An 18,268-nucleotide genomic window follows, 5' to 3' on the forward strand; every position below is an offset into this window, starting at 1 on the left:
CTTTATCCTCTCATTGTTTTAGTCACTTAAATTACGTTTATATACATCATTTTAATAAAACTTACACTTAATTTGAAATAATTTGCTAAGTTTTATATTTGATTTTAAACTGGCAGCTTGTACTTCAACGAAGTTGTTTATTTACTTTTTAAAAGTGCAGCCGCTTTTTTAAAAAAATCAGCAGTTTTAAGCGGCTTCTCTAAATATTTCATTTGCTTCGTTGACACGAAAATGTTTACCATATCCGAATTTCGAATATGATCATCTGTCTTATAACCAGTATGTGGTGACTAGTATCCTTATTTTACACGAAAAGTGTTTCCCAAATGTTCTAAAAGAAGGCGGTTTACAATACTGTTACGGTAAGATTTTATGCATTGTGTTTTTTGCGCAAATCTTTCATGCTTGTGTTTTTCTTCTTGTGTCAGTTGGTTTATTTATTTAGAGAGTGTTATTAAAAGTAGAAGCCAAACTTAGACACAGCGACTCGATACATTTATTTTTAAACTAAAAAACTTATTTTAAAATTTGGAAAACAACAATGCGTACATAACTTTTACGTGCAGTTCACAGTTTCATCTAAAATTACCCACTTTTAAGATGATAAATTATTTAAAATTTTAAGTACAAAAGATGAACAAAATTAAGTTTCATTATAATCTTTGGGAATAGGCAGGGCGCATCTTCCTGGTCAACCACTTCTGGTTTGAGTCGAATTATCATTTTTCAAATTTGCTCTATTTTTCAAATCAGTATAAGTATCCATCATCATTCAGATTGCTATTATTATCAGAAATATTTTGATATGTTTGTTCTTTAGAGTGCAAATTTACTTTCTTGATGTCTCTACAGTTTCTTCTAATTATACTTTACCATAGCTTTTTTTAACTATATATGATCTTGGAAAAGATTTTAACTTATGTACTATTTGAGCTGGTTCACAAGTCGTATTTTGCAAAATTTCTTATTGTCACATTATCTCCTGCTTTGAGATTTTGTCATGAATGAGCATTTTTGACATAATAAAACCTAGGGAGACATGTTCCGAAGCCCATTTTTTGGCGAATCACAAGTAGCTATTAAATGAAATATTATCTGTGACAATTTTATTTCTTACATCGAATTTTGCGAACATAAACTTCAGCTTGTCAATAACTTCATTTGAAGACTTTTCATTAAGTTCAAATTTCCAACCACTTTGAATAATAATCAATCAAAACTAAGACTTATTTCCAAAACTCATCAAATCAGCACAAACCTTTTCAAATGGTCTGTTGGGAATATCGGACCCTGATTTAACAAATGCCTATTTAACAAATTTTGTGATTTAGCAAATTTTTCTGTTTCCCCGAGTCAAATGAAGACAAAAAACCCTATTTACTGAATAATAAATCCCGAATTAGCAAAATATTTTAACAGACAAAAATAATTTTCTTTTTTTAATTTGAGTTAGAAAATAGTGGATTGCATTCTAAATGATCTATCCATCTTGTCCAAAGCAGAAAAATACTTTTCTTTAAATCAGCAATTTTTGAAAGGCGAAGGTGCAACCAAAAGCGTGTTTATTATTCATAGGTGTAGTTGAGTTATGAGTAACTCGTCAGGTGGATTTCATTTAGGATAGAAAATTCCCCCTCCCCCCTTCACAACTCAGGATGATGTTGATTGTGACAAAAAAATTTTACCAATCGGAGGGTTGCCATCTTAGAGGTTTTCTCCCTAAATTTGGGGAAAACATTTTGGAATGTTTTTTTTTTTTAGGGGAAAAATCATAGGGGTTTAAATTTAGGATATGTTCCAATTAGAGATTTAGGGTATGTTCCAATAGACCTACCGGTCGACCACGGTTAAGCCATGATTAACCAGGAGTTACCCAGTAGAGCTACCGGTTAACTGGTTGTTGCTGAAGTTGTTCCAATAGCAGGGTTTAAGCTTTAAGTTCTTCAGCATAAAAGCTAAAATTGTGGGAAAAGTTTTAGCAAAGCAATAAAATGTGTTATGTATTCTCATATCTTTCTAAATGCCTCAGTGTATTTCATCTTCAGTTCGAAAATAAAATTTTTATTTCATGTTTTACATCTTTGTAGTGCAGCAGCTTTTTTTTAACGTAAAATAAAAAAAAAAAAAAAGAAAGAAACTACACGTTTGGTTTTTAGAATGTTGCACTCCCCTCCTCCCAATAATGCAATTATTGATGGGGACATAATGCCAGAAGACTAAGTATTGTTTAACTGAATAGTAATTTTAAAACCTTGGCTTAATATTTCAAAAAAGATTAGGTTGAGTATCACTATTCTGCTTCCTCTCTTGGATCATACATTGTTTTCTTTAAAAAAAAAAAAAAAAATTTGTTGGAGCAAAAGAGCGAAAATGCTTTGTATAATTTTCGCCAATTCATTGCCAGTGAAACAAACTGCTGACAGAATGCAACAACTACAAAGCATTAGCTTTCGATTTCATTTTCTTGCTCGGCATGAGAGGGGGCCCTAATGAGCCCTTGCACATGCAAGCCCTAATTACTGAACCCAATAACCAATTCAATAACACTGACAATAAATTGGGTTATATCAAAAGCGATAACGGAAATCCCATTCAAACTGTTACTCTTTTTAATGCTTTACATGGCCTGGAAACTGTAAAAACGTATCTTATGTAACAGAATGTTAATGAGGTAGTATTTTCTTCTCTTCATAAAGTCGAAAGAGAACTATTTCGAATCAGGTATCAAGGAAATCCTCAAGCATCTATAACTCAGTGCTTTAAATTTTCAAATTAACTAGTGTGTAATAAGTTGCGGAATGCTGAATAAAAAGTGTACAATTTCTAAATATGGATATTTTTGTTTAGTTCATTATTAGGGCTTTTAGATCAGGTAAGTGCAGATTTTCTTAATTTTTTTGCACTTCGATATTAGGAATAACCCCGATTTAGTGCACAAAATTTCAATCTCGATGAATTCATTAAATCGGGATCTGACTGTACTGAGAAAAACTAATCCATTGTTCGTATGTAAATCGCTTCCTAACTTCTAATCACATTTGACACACAAGGCAATGTATCAGCTAAGTACATTTGCGTACCAGGAACATAGATCACATTAAAATTATATTTTAGAAGTTCAAACAACATTTGCATGCATGATAAAACTTTATTTCTTTGTGATGGTTATTAATAGTTCATCATCACTCTATATTGTTACATGTCGACCGTACACCAAATGTGGAATAACAATACCACGAAAACCGTAAAACTAATTATAGAACTTTTCAAAGGAAGATACAATTGCTAGTAATTCTTTCCTCGCCTTGTGCATAATTCTTTTCGCCATCCCCCTGTTAGGCTTCTTGATACAAATGACGCTGTCCTTTTTGAATCAAAAATGCTTACATGAAAGTTGATCTTTGGAGCTATCACATTGAATCACTATTGGGTCTGAACTTGAGAAAACTTTCAAAACCTGTGTTGAACACAGTAAAGACTTAATTTTCATGAATGATTTTTCTTGATATTTTCCCTAATAAAACTCAACATTTTCTTTGATAATTAATCTTAGCGATGCTTTAATGGTGGATATACTCGACAAAAAGTTTATCATACCCAATAACCTTCTAATATCAGTTTTATTTGTGGAAGTTAGCATTTCAAAAATGCCTTGAATGTGTTCTCAATCTGATTAAACTACTAGAAATGATTTTGCTCTTATATTTTACTTCAGGGACTTTGAATTGAAACTTTTCTGCATTAAGTAGCATTATGTTCCTTTTCATTCAGGCCTGCGATGATTATGTCATCAAAATATTTCAATTCCTGAGATGTCGCCAAACAATTTTAAGCTTCTTTTCTGAAAGACCTCGGGCGCCGAAGAAATACCAAACGATAGCTTGTTAAACTTGTACCGCTCAAATGGTGTCTTAAAAGTGCAAATTCCTGAACTCTTATCATCTATAGGAACATGACAGAAGCCATTTTTAAGATCAAGTACTGTCCTTTTTACTTTCTAACCTTCTGGGTATATATATCTTCAGATGAAGAAAAACTTTATTCAGATCCTTTGGATCAAGGCAAAGTCGTAAACTTCCATTTGGCTTTTTGACAATTACCAGACTTTGGACTTAATCAATTGGCTTGCTGACTTTTGAAACAATTTCATCATGTTCCAATTTTTCTAAAGTCTCTTTTAATCTACCCTACAGTGCTTCTGGTACCCATCTAGAAGGATGTACAGCTGGAACAGCATCATCTTTTAAAACAATCTTGTATTGCTCATCAGGGAATTTACCAGTTCCACTGACTACACTCTTAAATTGGTCAATAACCTGTTGTTTACTTTAAATTTTTAGTGTGTCAACTCTTTCAATTGATATTAATTTACTCCCAAAATAGGTTTCGACTCAAAATTCACAATGCAAGATTCTAGTTCAATGTCTCTAAGCTTATCTGTGGAGCATTTAAATAAAGCACTTCCTTCCAAAATAATTTTATGACTCCCATATGACAGTAGAGTAACTTTGGCTGCACTTTGGCTTAAGATCTTGTTTCCTTATTAGGCTTTTAATGTCTCTAAGAAATTATATTGGCTTCAGATCCAGTATCAAGCTTAAAATTCATACATAAACTTTGCTTATCATTTGGCAAAATTAGATTCTTTTTCAGTGAATTTGTCTCTTTTACCCTGGCAGAGTCTACTGAATCAATAAAAACACAAAGTTTGTTTTGTTCTTTAACCTGGTGAACTTTCTTCCATGTGATTGGCAACCAATAGCAAAATTATTTTCCTGTTTACATGTGGCGAATTTCTTTCTAATCGCTGGACACTCTCTTGCTTTGTGCCGTCTTCCGCTTTTCTTGTAGCCAAACTCTTAATTTTATGGCGATTTCATAGGCACACTTTTCTTAGTTATTTTTTTCCGCTGGATGACAACCATGGTAATTTCACCAAATGACGGAGCTTCAGCACCTTTCATCAACCTTAAATGTTCTTGGCTGGTTTCTGCTGCTCAGACGAATTTAGCTGCTGTATGAACAAAGCAGCAAAGCATGTAGTTTTACGCTTGGCTCCCTTAATAATCTTTCTTTTAATCCTTGGTCATATATCTGAAGTGCAATCCTATCACGGATTAGTCCATCTGTTTGTCCTTGGAGTTCACAAATCTATGCAAAGATTTTTAATTGAATTAAATATTCATTGAATCAATGACCCTCTTTTTGGCTGCATGAACAAAAACTTATATCGTTCAAAAACTATGTTCTGCTTTGGCGTGCAATAGTCTTCAAATTTTTCATTAACATCTTCATAATTATCGTTTTTTGAAGATTTGCCGTCAAAATTGAACATGTTAAACATTTCTAAGCCTTGATTTCCCAATAAATTCAACAAGATGGTGATTTTCATTTTCTCAGATTTGGCGTCTTTTTCTGTCGCTACTAAGTAATTTTCTAACTGTTGTAGTTGTTTCCACTTTTTCTGTGATTATTTTAAATTTCCTGACAAGAAATTAGGTTCTCTAGGAGCACGGAACACATCCATTTTTAATTGTATTTGCTTACTTGTTAAACAAAATTTATCCACAGTAGGATCTTCAGCATTGAATAATTTCCTTCATGAAAATCAAACACTGATTTAAAAGAAAATCAAAAAATATTTAATGGTTTGCAATCTACTTAATATGTTGGTATTAACTCCAGACACCATGTCAGTTGGTTTACTTATTTAAAGAGCATTATTAAAAGAAGGAACTAAACAGAGACACAACAACACAATACATTTATTATAAACCAACTTTATTTTAAAATTTGGGAAACAACAATACGTGCATTACTATTGCATGCAGGACACAGTTACACCTAATATCTTTAGACTTCAAATATTTGAGCATAAAAGTTAACAGGCTGATTTAAACACAATTAATGTTTATATCAGTAACTCTCCTTAGTCTGGTATCGTATTATTTTTACCCTCTTTAGAATTCACCTTCTGATGGAGGTTTTGTTCCCTATGTTGATAGCATGCCAAAGTAAATACTTCTTAAATTAAAAATCGCACAGCTTTGCAAATGAATGTGATCAAACTGTTGGAAAAGATATTGCTACCCATTGTATTATTATGAGAATCACTTGTGAATTGTGCAGCCAGTGCAAGGTCTTTTTTTTTAAACCTGTTGTCAAACTGTAACAGAGAGGGCATTCCAGCTTTGTCCCTCCTGTTCCAAATTAATGTCCCCTCTGTTACTGTTGTATTTCTTATTTTTAGTAAAAAAATTTTCAAAATTATCATGAAAGCGATTATACTTAAGAACTTTATTGTACAGGGTGAGGTGCGGGAACTTTCTTTTTTTTTTAAATGAAATAATATATATATATATATATATATATATATATATATATATATATATATATATATATATATATATATATATATATATATATATATATATATATATATATGTATGTATGTATGTATTACATATATATATTACATATATATGTAGATTAGGGTGGTCCTTATTTTTGAAGTTGTAGATATTTTACACGACGCCCCCTCAATTTGATCCATTATACAAATAAATGATCCATGCAAAATTTAAAGTCAATCCATGAACATTAACACGTGCCCCTAGGGCCCCCTTTTTTGAGTTCCGAAGAAAAAATTGCGGATTTTCTCATTTTTATGTAAAAATATTCCTAGGTTTCATATTTAAAGTAATTTTGAACCTCAATAGATGTTGTTACTTCCAGACCAACCATTTTCTCTCTTTCATTCTATAAAATTTTACATATTACATAGGGTGCATGTACGCCAATGGCCTTGGGACAGGCATACCGCTATTCGCGCTCGTTTCAAACCAAGTGGCAGGGGAACATTTCTTTCCACCAAGATGGACACAAGAGATTCTAAAAGCCATTGATGGATGATTTTTGGCAACAAAAAATTACCTCCTCCAGGCTTTGGGGGTGTTGTTTTAGAAAATTTTCTGTGCATGTAATAGGTGTGGTAAATAGGGTCACTAGTTTTCCATGCTATAAATATAAGTAATGACAATATATTTTAATTCGTTGTTCTTTAGTTATATACTTAAATGTTTATGCATTCTTAAAATTTAAATTTTGAAAAATCCTCGATTACCCTACCATAAAAATAAACTCTATTTTCCATATCTAAAATATAAAATAAAAAAAATTCCAAATCGGAATAATGTAGAAATCTACTTTAAACTGTCTTCTATTTCAATACATAGTCCTTTATTATCATCAAATTCCTCTTGCAATTCACAAGATTTAGAAACCGAAATGGGTATCTATCCTAACCTGTTGAACCTTTCTTCTATATCTGGTTTACCACAACGCAAAAAAGCTTGACAACTATTGATATCTGCCGCATTTCATCAATGTTAGACAAAGCCATATTAGGAACAAAGATGTTGCTCATTTATTAACAGCCGATGTAGATGTAGTAAATTTAAATCCAAAACACCTTATGATCAATCGTACATCCCTTAAGAGAGCAAGAGAAAATCTTCGAGAGGTAAAATCAGATTTCATGAATTTAAATTTAGATTTTTTAGTTATTCCCTGGGATACAAAGCTACATCCAGATTAACTGGAAAAAACGCTGATAGGCTTACCATGATAGCTTCAGGTCCAAATGTTGAACAGCTACTCAAAATTTCTGAGATATTTCTTCAGTTGTACATGATAACTTAGATGATTGCTCTTTATTGCTAACTGTTCAAGCTGTAGTGTTTTATACAGCGGCTTACAATACCGGCCGTATAAATTGGGCATGTAATTTTTTAGAGCAAAAGCTGAACGGTGATATATTGCATTTGTATTGCTATCATCATGCACTTGAAATCGTACTACAGAGTGTCTTTAAAAAAGTTCTTGTCTTTCTTAGTTCTAGACTCGATATTCCATTATTTAAGTGCTTCAAAATTCAAAAAGTACACATACCACTTAAATTCTAAAAGAAGAATTTGATGACATATTATTGTTCGTAGAAAGCGGAATTAAGGAATATTGCAGAGAATTTTCATAATGTGTAATAATATTTCTTAGTGAAGTCCTCCCTCCTACAGGGATATGTTTTCGGCAACCTGGAGGTTATCTGTGAGCCAGATGGGTGGCAAAAGGAATTTATTGTTTGAATATTTATATGTTTAGAAATAATTTTAAATTGATCTTACATGAAGAGAATGCCCGTAAATGCTGTTTTACAGTTAAATGTTGTATGAAGTTCGCAGCAACCCATTTTAGGCCTTTTAAATTAATATAAAGTCTAGTGTCTAAAAAACCTGCAGCGTACAAAATGATGACAAACATGCAGCAGAAGCAGTGACTGAAAAATTCATAAATCACTTATGGTACTTAGGGGATGAACTAGTAGCTTTGTCTGTATTAGATGAAGGAATTAACTTTGAAGATAGGAAAAGACTACTTCAAAAAATGCTTGCGGAATAGGAAGACGTATCTGTTGACTGTATAAAAAATTTCAGATAACAGTAGATGATTTGGAATACTTTCTTAGTAAAGATCTTCCTCTTTATAAAATCAATTACAAGTCAATGAAACTGTTTGATAAGTTACAAATACCGAAAGATATTTTCCTAGTTGATTCTGATTCATGGCAAAATGAAGGAAGCTATTTAAAGGGAAGAGATATTGTTAAAATGCTGAAAGTTGTGAATGATACAACTGAAAGAGGAGCACAATTAATCGAAGAATTTCACAATCAATTTGCCAAATATGAGTCACAAAAGCAATTTAGTATTTTACATACAGTTCAAGACTATCGGAAAAAAATGCACACGATTGAGACACATTGAGAAAAGCGTACGATTATGGCAAAGTGTCTAAAGCACTATTTCATTCTTACTCAATGTAAAATCTTTAGACAATATGAAGTGATTAAAATGATTAATTTTAGTGCTACCTCGCTGTAAAAATATTTTGCAAACATAGGAGAAACGATTCACGTGGTCTGAAGTAAAAACTCGAAGATTTGTGGGAAAATTATCAAAAGTGTTAAAGTTCAACGTCCTAGGGGCACGTGTTATTATTGACCGATCGACTTCAAATTTTGCACCGATTACTTTTTATTATAGTGTCACAAAACTAGGGGGCTTCACTTGTTGAATTCAGAAAAAAAATATTTTCCCATATAAATAAGGACCACCCTAATATATATATATATATATATATATATATATATATATATATATATATATATATATATATATATATATATATATATATATATATATATATATATATATATATATATATATATATATATTATTATCTTTTTCTTGTGGCACATAATGGGAGATTATACTTTACTCTCTTTTGAAATTAATATCTTGTAAGAGCTGCCCTCCATTGTCAATTCACTGATTCAGTCGAACTCAGAAGTTTTGGTCAACTCTTTGGAGCATGTAGACCAGTATATTGGCAGTTTTGGCTCGAATGCGGTTCTTCAGGTCCTCCAGGGTTTGTGAAGGATCATTTTTAATCCCCACACTGATTGAGTGGCCGTTAGAAAAATACGCCTCCACAATAAAAGCGTGATGCTGTCTCAACCAAAGCAAGATGTCAACTGAAAGTAAAATGGAAGAAAACTTCTCATTCAGATCTTTCCGCTGAACCTGTCCCCACCATTCTGTGATGCTCCACACTTTTTGTGTGCCAAACTCAAAAAAGGAAGTTCCCATGCCCCACCCTGTATATAACTCTCACCGGTCTGCAAATTCTTTTCAAAAGCTTTTGCCAATCCACAGGTCATAAAAGGTTGAGAAACGCTGCCTTAGAAGATGCTAATTACTTTTGTCTCACGTATGTTGTGAACTGTTTTCAGAATGGTAAGGAATGGACACAGTATGTCTGTTTGGCCACACCTGAGATGTCATAATGGAACTGAATCTTACGTATGCTTGAATTGGAAAGTGATTTTTCAGATTATGATGATTAAACTAATGTGTTTCAGTTTTATTTAATTGCTAACCTTGTGGCTCAAGAGTTAGACACATTTTTTATGTTTTATTGGTAAAGCATTATTCATGCTTTAATAGTTTATGCTTTTGTTAAAGTTTTTATTTACATTATTATAATTTTCTTTAAGTTTAGCAGAAACATTTTTTATATTTTTTTATAAGGCTTAGACCAAATGAAATAAGGTATAAAAGTTTTTGTTTGATTTAAGTTTATAATTTTGATTGAGATCAATAGTGAATACATTTTTATTACAGTCAGGTATAAAACTGTTCTATAAAACTTGTAAATTAATTTAAATTAACCAAGAAACTGATAGTTCTGAATTAAAAGTCTTTGTTTCAGTTTGTTTCATACTTTCACAACTTGCTTCTGGTGTTGTAAGAATCTAACTCTTGCATGGGGCTGTAAGTAACGCAACTCTTTTTATAGAATTTGTTCGTTCATGCTTTCTAAATAAGCTGGAAACAAACATTATTTTTAAATCTAAAACTAAAAAAGTTGCCAAATCAAAAAAAAAAAAAAACCCTAATTTTATGTAAAAAACAATCAAATGTACAAAAAGTTGTAACAATTTGTTAAAAAATGTCACAACCAGCCCCATTCTCCCCTACGTAATCAGAACGTTTTGCTGCATCGTGTGTGTTTTCAAATTTATTTTAGAAAAGTATTTAAATGTATACATTTTAAATTCTTAACAATTTTAATCATTCATTTTATTGAAAAATATAGTTACTATACAATACAAATGTTTATTATTTCACATATAACACATTAGATTGCAAAATTCTTCTTTAAAAACTAATGTAAACGTAGTTGTTCTTTATTTTTTTTATTAATTTTAAATATTATTTATTTAAAAACATTTATACCATGCGAAAATCCCCTTTAATTATATGCTATATTAATAATGCAACTATGATCAAAGTTTTATTCATTTGAATACCCTTAGTCTCTTTTACAGTTGAAAATTGCCTGAAATTAGTTGTACCATTATGTATCTGATAAATATTTTCTGTATGGGTTTATTACATTGTGATTAATATAGTTATTCTATTTTAATTAAATGATAATTTAAAAATACTTTATCATTAATAAACAACGCTAGAATTATAATTAACTGAATTACATAATTCTACTATGCCATAGCAATAATTTTATAGCTTAAATATGTGGACAATCGGTTGATTTTCATTTTGTCCAATTTTTCTGTTGTCTTGGACTTTTTACGAAATAGTGAACTATAACAACCTCTCCACACCTCTTGTCCTCCCTTTCCTCCTCCTTATTATAAATTGTCGCAAATTCAAATCCCCCTTTAAAATCGAAGTGTAACATCATTTGTGAACAACCCCCCAAGGGACTGTCTATAAACGATGTCACTTTTCTTTAGCATTTTGACCTGAATTTCATGATGATCAGTTGAGTAGTTATGGCGTGAAAGTGTAACAAACAATTAAATGAACACAAACTCACTTTCGCCTAAAATATTAGTAGGGATCATTGGCGTACCCATAGGGAGGCAGGGAGAGGCAACTGCCCAATCTCTTGATTCCCACGCTTCCCCCTAATGTCACTTAATTTAAAATCGCATTTTTAGGACTTCATTTTCAAAAAATTTCTCTTTGCCTTTTCTCCTCCCAGCAAGTGAGCAAATATTGGAAAAATGGGGGGAGGGGTTGTAGGGGGGACTTTAAGCCTCTACTCGAGCCAGACAACCTCTCCCCCCCCCCTCCCCTAGCTGATAGCTTTAAAACAATAGCTTTTTAACTTTAGGGGAACTCTGAATCTCCGAACTCCTGCCCATAACATCACCAAAGATAGCTCAAAATCGTGCTATTAGTCTCACTATCGACAAATTTCCCGGGAGAGCACTTAGGCCTTCTTTCTTCCCCTTATGTTATCGGACAGAAACAGAAAAAGGCATTTTCAAGACGATTTTTTAAAAAATTCCACAGGAGAGCCCTCGTAGTGTGTCTTTAGCTCCACCAATTGTGTGTTTCTTTAACCCCACCAAAAATCGTTCAAAACTTGGTTTTAAAATTCAACATTAAACTTTTCTTAAGTTATCAAAATTCACAGTTTTTTCAAATATATATATATATATATATATATATATATATATATATATATATATATATTATAATAATAATAAAAGTGAAAAATATTGTAGTTTATAGTTAAAATTTTGGTCTTTTGACCATAATTAATGAATCCTCCACGGCTGATGAGCTCTGGATTCACTCTTTTTCTATTCCTACTTAATAGCTGTTTGCATTTTTCCTTTTTATCATCATTTGTTATTTATAATTTGTTTAATATTTGTAATTCTGTTTGCTTAATTTTATATATATATATACATATATATATATATATATATATATATATATATTGGGTGAGTGCAAAAGTTCGTGCGGAGTTGCAATAGATGGCGTTAGAACGGGCGTAACGTGTTGTCATTAATACCACTATCTACGTAAGTCAGATCGTTGGAAAGGTGACATGTGCAGCTTTCATTCCAATCAAAATAATTTGTGCAGATACAAACTGCTTCGAGAAAGATTACTTTTAAAATGAGTGTTGATAAAGTGCATTTACGGCATGTTATGCTTTACGAGTTTCGGAAGGGAATAAACGTTGAAGAAGGGGCATTCCAAGGTATTTTTAAAATTATGTAGAGTCCGTAACGTGACCTTTTTTTGCCATAACTTTTTAATTTACCGTTTGATTTGCAAATTATTTCAATTTGAGCTGTTGTGTTGGTAGGAAAAGATCAAAATAAAATAATATGCTAATCAAACAGTAAACTAAAAAGTTATGGCAAAAAAGGTCGCATTACGGACTCTACATAAATGTCAAAAATACCTTGGAATGCACCAGCAGCCGTAAAAAAAATTCAAGACGTTTATCAAGATCAAGCACCAGCTAAACGAACTGTGGAAAAATGGTTCGCAAAATTTCGTTGCGGAGATTTTAAGCTAGAAGACGAGCCACGCTCAGGTCGACCTTCCGACATTGATGACGACGTTTTGCGTTCTTTAGTTTAGAATACTCCGCGAATTTCAACAGAGGAAGTTGCTACAGCACTTAACGCTGACCGATCAACCGCTTTTCGGCGTTTAAAAAAAATTGGATTTGATTTAAAGCTCGATATATGGGTGCCCCATTTGTTGACCGAGAGCAACAAAATCCAGCGAATTTCTGCTGCCGTATCTTTACTCGAGCGGCTCAAAAACGAGCCGTTTTTGGATCGATTAGTGACGGGCGATGAAAAATGGGTCCTGTACAACAACGTTCAGCGCAAACGCACATGGAAACAGGCAGGTGAACATGGTGACGCAATGGCAAAGGCCAGTTTGCACCCGATGAAGGTGATGCTCTGTGTTGGGTGGGATTGCAAGGGTATAATTTATTTTGAGTTTCTCCCCGCCGGCCAAACGATTGATTCGGACAAGTACTGTCGTCAATTAACTAATCTGAAGCGAGAAATCAAACAGAAACGTCCGAGTTTGTCAAATCGCAAAGGCGTAGTCTTTCATCAAGATAACGCTAGACCACACGTTTCAAGACAGACGCTACGCAAACTGAACAGCCTGAAATGGGATGTCCTAACTCATCCACCGTATTCTCCTGATATCGCACCATCGGATTATCACTTATTCCGGTCATTGCAAAATCATTTAAATGGAAAAAAACTTGACTCTTTGAATGCCTTACAAAACGTCATGTCTTCGTTCTTCGAATCTAAACCACGCAGTTTTTATGATCGGGGCATCCGTATGCTGCCAGAACGTTGGAAGAAGATTATAGACAACGATGGAGAATATATCATTGATTGAATAAAGAGTTTTGCTTGCCTAATCACTGTATGACTTTCTTTCACAAACTCCACACGAACTTTTGCACTCACCCAATATATTGGAGTTATTTGGTTATAATTAATGGTTATTTGGTTGATTTTTATTTGGTTATTGCCCCAATCGTCCCTGTGGATCTATGCCTGCGCAAAATAGTGTAAGCAAAATATGTGAATGGGCAGTTTTCAGACTAAAAAAGATGAATTTTCATGCATGAGTTCAACAAAACGCAGAGGGAATTTCAAAAAAATATTTACTTCTGTGCGACAAATGATTATAGTAAACACAACGTGGTAACCATAAGCATGCATGCAAATCGAATGGAAGTGTTTCCATTAGTCAAAAGTACTAATCTTAGTCACTAAAGTGGATAGAATAAGCAAAAAAAAAAAAAAAAAAACAATAATAACATGAAGCGAGGAAAATTTTATTTTCAAAAAGTTTATTTTTAAAAAAGCGTGGTCTTTATGACGTCACAAGTGATGTACTTTGGCGCGTAATATATTGGCTCACTGAATGCTTACGCTTGCTGTCTACCGCTTTTCCGGGTTATGATAGTTCAAAAGCGAATTAAATATTGCGCTCTGCGTTTGCTATCAACTATATCGTTGCCAGCTCATGTGAATAAAGAAGCAAATTATATATTGCGCTAATAGCAGCAGTGAAAAGCATTTCATCATTTGGGATGTTATGTGCAGATTGCAGAAGCATAAAAAGGGAAGTTAAATCTGCGCACCATTTTTTTTTTAATAAACTTTCATATTATTTTGAAAAATTGTCAAATCCTATGTTTTTAAACATGCTCTTTCAGAAAAAAATACTTTTAAAATTTCGGAAACGACCTCATTGCAAACACATGTCTTTTCTAGTTTACTAGTGTTTAAACAATAAAAGCTATTTTAAATAATGAATACGTTCATTGGAGTTCTGCTCTCTTTCAATGTCTGTGATATTTATTGCACAGTTCGGTAATAATTTATGAATGAAAATATGATCTTTCTAAAAAAATTTCTTTCTTTTTTCCCTTAGATTTGTGATGAAACGAATAGTTCACTCTTCTATCACATTTCTAAGAAGCAGAATAAAATTAGTTATTTTGGCTGTCATCCTCTTGGCTGCAATAGAACATTTCGGACTGTTTCTGCACCTGTTTGAAAGAGACTACAGTAGTTTTTCTTATCCTTTAGAAATTCCAATAGGCGAAACTCTGGAAACTATCCGGAAAGGTCTGAAGCCCCCCTACCAACCAATCAACGTGTACAATTACAGTTACAAGATTACGAGTTTGCACAAATGTCGAGCCCTGGATAATGAATATGAAAAGATTGTGATATTGTACGTCATCAAGTCAGCAATCCCACACCTAAGCAGACGAGATGCCATACGCAAATCATGGGGGTGGGAAAATCGGTTTTCAGACGTCAATATTCGAAGGATATTTGTTCTCGGCTTAACCACAGAGTTCGGGATGCAGGAGCAAATTGACGACGAAGCGATAAAAAACAAAGACATTGTCCAAGCAGAATTCATGGACAATTATTACAATAACACCATCAAGACGATGATGGCTTTCAAGTGGGTAACTCAGAATTGCCCCAAAACTCAATTCATTGCCTTTGCTGATGACGACATGTATGTGTCGACGAAGAATTTGCTTAAGTTCGTCAGGAATCCTTTCAACAGGAGAGTTGGATTCAGAAGACGAAGATCCGTAGATTATCCTCTGTATCAAGGTTAGTAATTTCACTGTTAAGACTAACTTAATCTCCCCCTCTCCCCCTTACTTTTCATTCTGCCTTATGTTTTTCAACTTAACTTTAAATTCAAAAATTTTCTTCGATTCATCTTCCTGGCGAGAATCCTCTTTGCGTACATAAAAACTTTGAATTTTACAAATTAGAAATATTTTTGTCTTTATTTCGTTTTTGTATTAATTGTGGATTTCAAATTTATGTCTGCTATTAAAAATATATATATTCGATGGACCAAAAATAATTAGTACTTATTTTTGAAAAAGCTATGGCAAGAAGTATTGAATTTAATCTTTTTTTTTTTCCAGCCGTTCCGTATGAACATATGGGCAACCAAAATGTCCATTTTGACCATTCCTTAGTTTATTATAATGAGTCTTCTCGCGACGTCAGGTTTACGTGTGTATGAACGTATGTTTGTTAAATAGCATCTCACATAGTTCAAAATCTTAAGCCGTAGCAGGATTAAATTTCGTATGTAATGTCTATATATGGTCTAGTTGTGCACCTTCGTTTTTATTTGCGTTCGGATATTTCAAAAGGGATCTTTACTCGTTTTTTGTGGCAAATCAATGTTAATAGCAATGCAAGCTAAAGTGACGTCAAAATTAGTTATCAGTCAAAGATACATCATCGATTTTTTTTTTTTTTTTTTTTTGTTAACTTCACTTTATATCTCCAGGGTAGTGATAAAAATGAGATGCTAATTCCGAGATTTACAATAGTTAGCCAAGTTACCATAGAACTAAACATTTTACCGAATTCCATTTGAATCTAAAACTTCCCTGCGTCGCTGCGCAACAACCTAAGGCCACTTTATAAGGGGTATCCTTTTCAAGGGACCTAAGGACAACCAAAAAAATATTCCTCTAATAACACTAAACAGAAAGTGCATTAAAGGGAATAGATTTTCAGTCTGTAAAGGCGTTGAAGGTAGACTTGCTGAAGAAAGTGACACCAAATGACCTACAGCACTACTTGAACTGTGGAAAACTCCTATGCAGCAATGTATTGATAGTGAAGGGGAGTATGCTGAAGGGACTAAAAGGTATTTGTATAATGATTTCAGTAAAGCTGAATTTTAAGACTAGTCCAATGATTTGATTGTCACACATCGTATACAGTTTTTGTTGCAGGTTGACGAATGACGTCATAGAACCTATCGCCCTTTCAAAGCAGAATTTAGGAGGAGCTGGCACACCGCAATGTCATTGTTGTATTATGTTTGATGCACAAAATGATATTTAAGATCGTATGTTTTTCAAGCCGGGGATTTGTTTCGTTGAATCAATGAGTCCGAAAACCATTCATCTCCTGTGCTTTAACGAAGGGGATGGCTGGTTTTCGGACTCATCAATCCAATTGTAACAAAATGTACTATCGTTCTATAAATATAACATAAAGTAGAAAACCGCAGAACTGTGAAGGTGTTAAGCTAGTCTTAAATGATACAGTTAAGGGCCAAACTGCACTGGAACTAAAGAAGAGAGTAGGACTAATGATTTTTTTTTCCTTAATTTTAAAACTTCTTTTGAACCACTCTAATATACAAACTGTTGAACATGCAACCATTCTGTTAGTAATTCAAATATAAGTTTCCTTGGAGAACAAGATGGCAAGTTTATTTAAGGTCTAATTTAGTACAACATGCCCGTATTTTTTCAGCAGTGTTTCTATTTATGTTTATTTTTCCCCAGATCCCTTGTTGAGTGCATTCGATGGAAGACTCTTTTCCGGCTTCCTGTTCGACTCTTCCCCTATGAGGCACAAATCCAGCAAGTGGTTTGTGAGCCTGGCGGAGTACCCCTTCTCCAGGTACCCGCCTTACGTTACAGCAGGTGCTTTCGTACTGTCGTACCCCGCTCTGGAGGACATGTACTACGCCAGCCTCTTCACGAAGCACTTCCGCTTCGACGACGTGTACCTCGGAATTCTCGCTAAGAAGTGCGGAATCACACCTCTCCACAACGAACACTTCCACTTTTGGCGAAAGGAGTACACCAAGGAAGGGTACCGGAATGTGATAGCGTCCCACGGCTTTGGCGACCCCCAAGAACTGACAGCAATTTATGAAGAACAGCGAAGTGCAGGTCATGCGTGATGAGATGAAAATTCTTGCCTCTGGACTTAAGATTAGTGTCCCTCAATTCACCCCCCCCCCCCCACCTCTTTATTTTTGCCAAAAATGTCATTTCTATGTTTGGCAATGTTTGACAGATGTTTGAACTCATAATCGTTTTGAGCTTTCTTATTGTCTTTTGCATTAGAAGCTCGTTTTTTCCCCCCACGGAAATGTAGCTTGTCAGAGTTTCGTTAAAGATGAAGCTTAGACTTGTAACTTGACTTATGGTACTTAGAGCACTAAAATTGAAGTATTCAGACTTATTTATTTAAAATAGGTCAATTCTATCATAATAGAAATAGGGTAACGGCACCTGTAACAGACAGGGGTCCAGTAACAGACAGTCATAAGTTTTTATTTAAATAATAAGAACTTTAGGCGGGCAAAACTGATGTTGCTGCGACCCATGAAGACAGTGCAACCATCTAGTGTTATCAGAGTGAATTTTACCAGTCAGTAGGCATTTGCACTGCAATGGTGGAAGGTTATGAACAGCCACCACGAGGTCTGCCGGTGTTATTTTCATTTTAATTTTATAAGGTTTTATATCTAAA

The 18,268-nt window shown here is 33.6% G+C and overlaps 1 protein-coding gene across 1 annotated transcript; it reads left to right on the forward strand.

Moving 5' to 3' along the window:
* Window positions 1-178: 178 nt before the first annotated feature.
* Window positions 179-17,693, forward strand: LOC129220836 (beta-1,3-galactosyltransferase brn-like). The gene is made up of 3 exons (XM_054855267.1): window positions 179-362; window positions 14,871-15,574; window positions 17,290-17,693. Exons 2-3 carry the CDS (start codon window positions 14,878-14,880, stop codon window positions 17,691-17,693), a joined length of 1,101 nt encoding a protein of 366 aa, XP_054711242.1. The 5' UTR covers window positions 179-362; window positions 14,871-14,877.
* Window positions 17,694-18,268: the final 575 nt, after the last annotated feature.

Source organism: Uloborus diversus, chromosome 4 (assembly GCF_026930045.1).
Source record: "Uloborus diversus isolate 005 chromosome 4, Udiv.v.3.1, whole genome shotgun sequence".
Taxonomy (NCBI): domain Eukaryota; kingdom Metazoa; phylum Arthropoda; class Arachnida; order Araneae; family Uloboridae; genus Uloborus; species Uloborus diversus.

What these genes read in the sequence shown, in the direction of transcription:
- LOC129220836 (XM_054855267.1), top strand. Translation starts at nt 14,878, where the DNA reads ATGAAACGAATAGTTCACTCTTCTATCACATTTCTAAGAAGCAGAATA. An exon ending in AGATTATCCTCTGTATCAAG is followed by an intron (nt 15,575 to 17,289) that starts GTTAGTAATTTC and finishes ATTTTTCCCCAG; the next exon opens with ATCCCTTGTTGAGTGCATTC.